We start from the raw sequence: 1,927 nt of genomic DNA on the forward strand, positions 1-1,927 counted from the left end.
TCATCTTTGCCATCTAACAATGCTGTTCGTTTGGTACATAACTCATCCTGCAAAGATGCTGCTTACCACCGATGCAAGGCTTACCCCTCCGCTAATTACGCTCGGTCAGCATCGTCTCTGAGACGAAAGTATTGTAAAAAATCTTATGTTTATTTTTTTGCTCTTGGTTGCAGCCCTATCTAGTAGTAATGCTGAATTCACTCATACTCTCTTCTATCCGTGCTCCCCTAACCTTAATTAACTCATTAAATCACCGCCCCGTGGAGTGACCTGCCACTACACCATGTTACACATGCACATACCAATATGTGCAGAACCCAATACCTTGCCAAATCTCTCAATTGCTTGTGGACCGTCACCCCTCCCCGCGCAAGTTAGTCTTATCATATAGGCCCTAACCCCCGTCTGCCACCTGGCGCCGTCGTCCGTACAACGGATACGTTTGAAAGAAGTACAAATACATACCTTATACCCGCCCAGCCTACGGCCCTCGCCCGCCCCAGCGCCGCCTTGCCTGGACCACGTAAATTGTCGTATTTTTCCGAGACCCGCTCGAGCCTTCCTCCACCGCCCTGCGACCCCGACGAGCTGTTGCACGTAAGCACTCCACATCTCTAAATCGGTTTAAATAATTCCTTCTTCGGCGGCCGGAAGAATTATTGAACTATAATGCTCTGAGAAAAAAATAATAGCAAATTATAGGGGCGCGTCGTCCGTAGAGGAAAAGATACAAGGGTATCGTTTTATCGCAACATAAAGTATAAACTTCGTCCTTCGCCTCATCTCCCTGGTAACTTCGAAATAACCCTCAGGACAATTCCTCCACTGATCAAGATCCGGCGATCCTAACCGCCACGTCCTCCCGGTCAAAACATCACACAGCAAGATCAAAGAGTTTGCAGTTCTGTAATTATGCTTTTAAAAATTATCCCCGTCTTTTTTCTGTTCTCAGTTTCAGTGGTAGTGGTTGCCGAATCGCCGGACGTTGCTTACCAGACTGGCTGCGTTCTGATCGGTGATCATGCTGGAATATCGGAGAGAAACCGTCCAAGTTTGGCATCAAGGTGCAACTACCGTTCATATGCCCTCGTCGAAAATGTGTCCACGGCGTGCTATAAGATCCAGTATGACACCGTAGTGTCTCGTACCTCTTAAACGAGTCCTCCATCCTTGCTGATGTTCTAGCCCGTATAACCCCTAATCCAAGTATGCCGGGTAGCTGCTGTTTTAATACCTTTGAAGAGTCCTCCGTCTGATCGGTCGTGTCCAGCGTGCTCATACATCAGGTAACATGTAGTGTGCTCTACCGTTTAAAGAACGTACCTCTCCTGCTGATGTTCCAGGTGTATATCAGTATGCCCATAGTAGTCCGCTCTACTCTTAAAGAGCTCTCTCCTGCTGATGTTCACGCGTCCTCATGCCATCAGTATGGTGTGCCTCCTCTTTAAAGGAAGTCTTCCTCTTGCTGATGTATTCAGGTGTATTATCAGTATGTAGTCCGTCTACTGCTTAAGAAAGTCTCTCCAGCGTGATGTCTCAGGCCGTGTCAGTACTCAGTATGTAGTGTCCTCTATCCATTAAAAGTCCTTCTCCCTCGCTCCGATGGTTCCAGGCGTGTACTGCCTCAGCTATGGCTGGGGTCTCTCAACTATTAAAGAGTCCCTCTCCTCGCTGAATGTTCAGGTGTATATCACGTAATGCTAGTCGTCTCTACTTCGTCCATTAAAAAAGAGTCATACCTTCCACGCCTGATGTTGCAGCGTGGTTATCCAGTATGTAGATGGTCCTCGCTACTTAAAGAGTCCCTCGACGCCTCGCTGATGTTCAGCGCGTAGTATAAGTCACAGGTCCATGCTACGTGCCGTTTGTAACTTAAAGAGTCCCTCCCCTCCCTGGATGGTGTTCAGGTGTTATCTCAGTATGTACG

General features: G+C 47.8%; 1 protein-coding gene across 1 annotated transcript in view; it reads left to right on the plus strand.

Annotated features, from left to right (window-relative positions):
* The window catches only part of tubgcp5 (tubulin gamma complex component 5), a 28,469-nt gene extending 27,314 nt beyond the window's left edge, over window positions 1-1,155 (plus strand). The window contains exon 7 of the mRNA XM_010794383.1: window positions 953-1,155. Coding sequence (XP_010792685.1) covers window positions 953-1,155 — 203 coding nt within the window. The remainder of the gene's footprint in view (window positions 1-952) is intronic.
* The last annotated feature ends 772 nt before the right edge of the window (window positions 1,156-1,927 follow it).

This window comes from Notothenia coriiceps, unplaced genomic scaffold (genome assembly GCF_000735185.1).
Source record: "Notothenia coriiceps isolate Sejong01 unplaced genomic scaffold, NC01 NC01_scaffold00037244, whole genome shotgun sequence".
Taxonomy (NCBI): domain Eukaryota; kingdom Metazoa; phylum Chordata; class Actinopteri; order Perciformes; family Nototheniidae; genus Notothenia; species Notothenia coriiceps.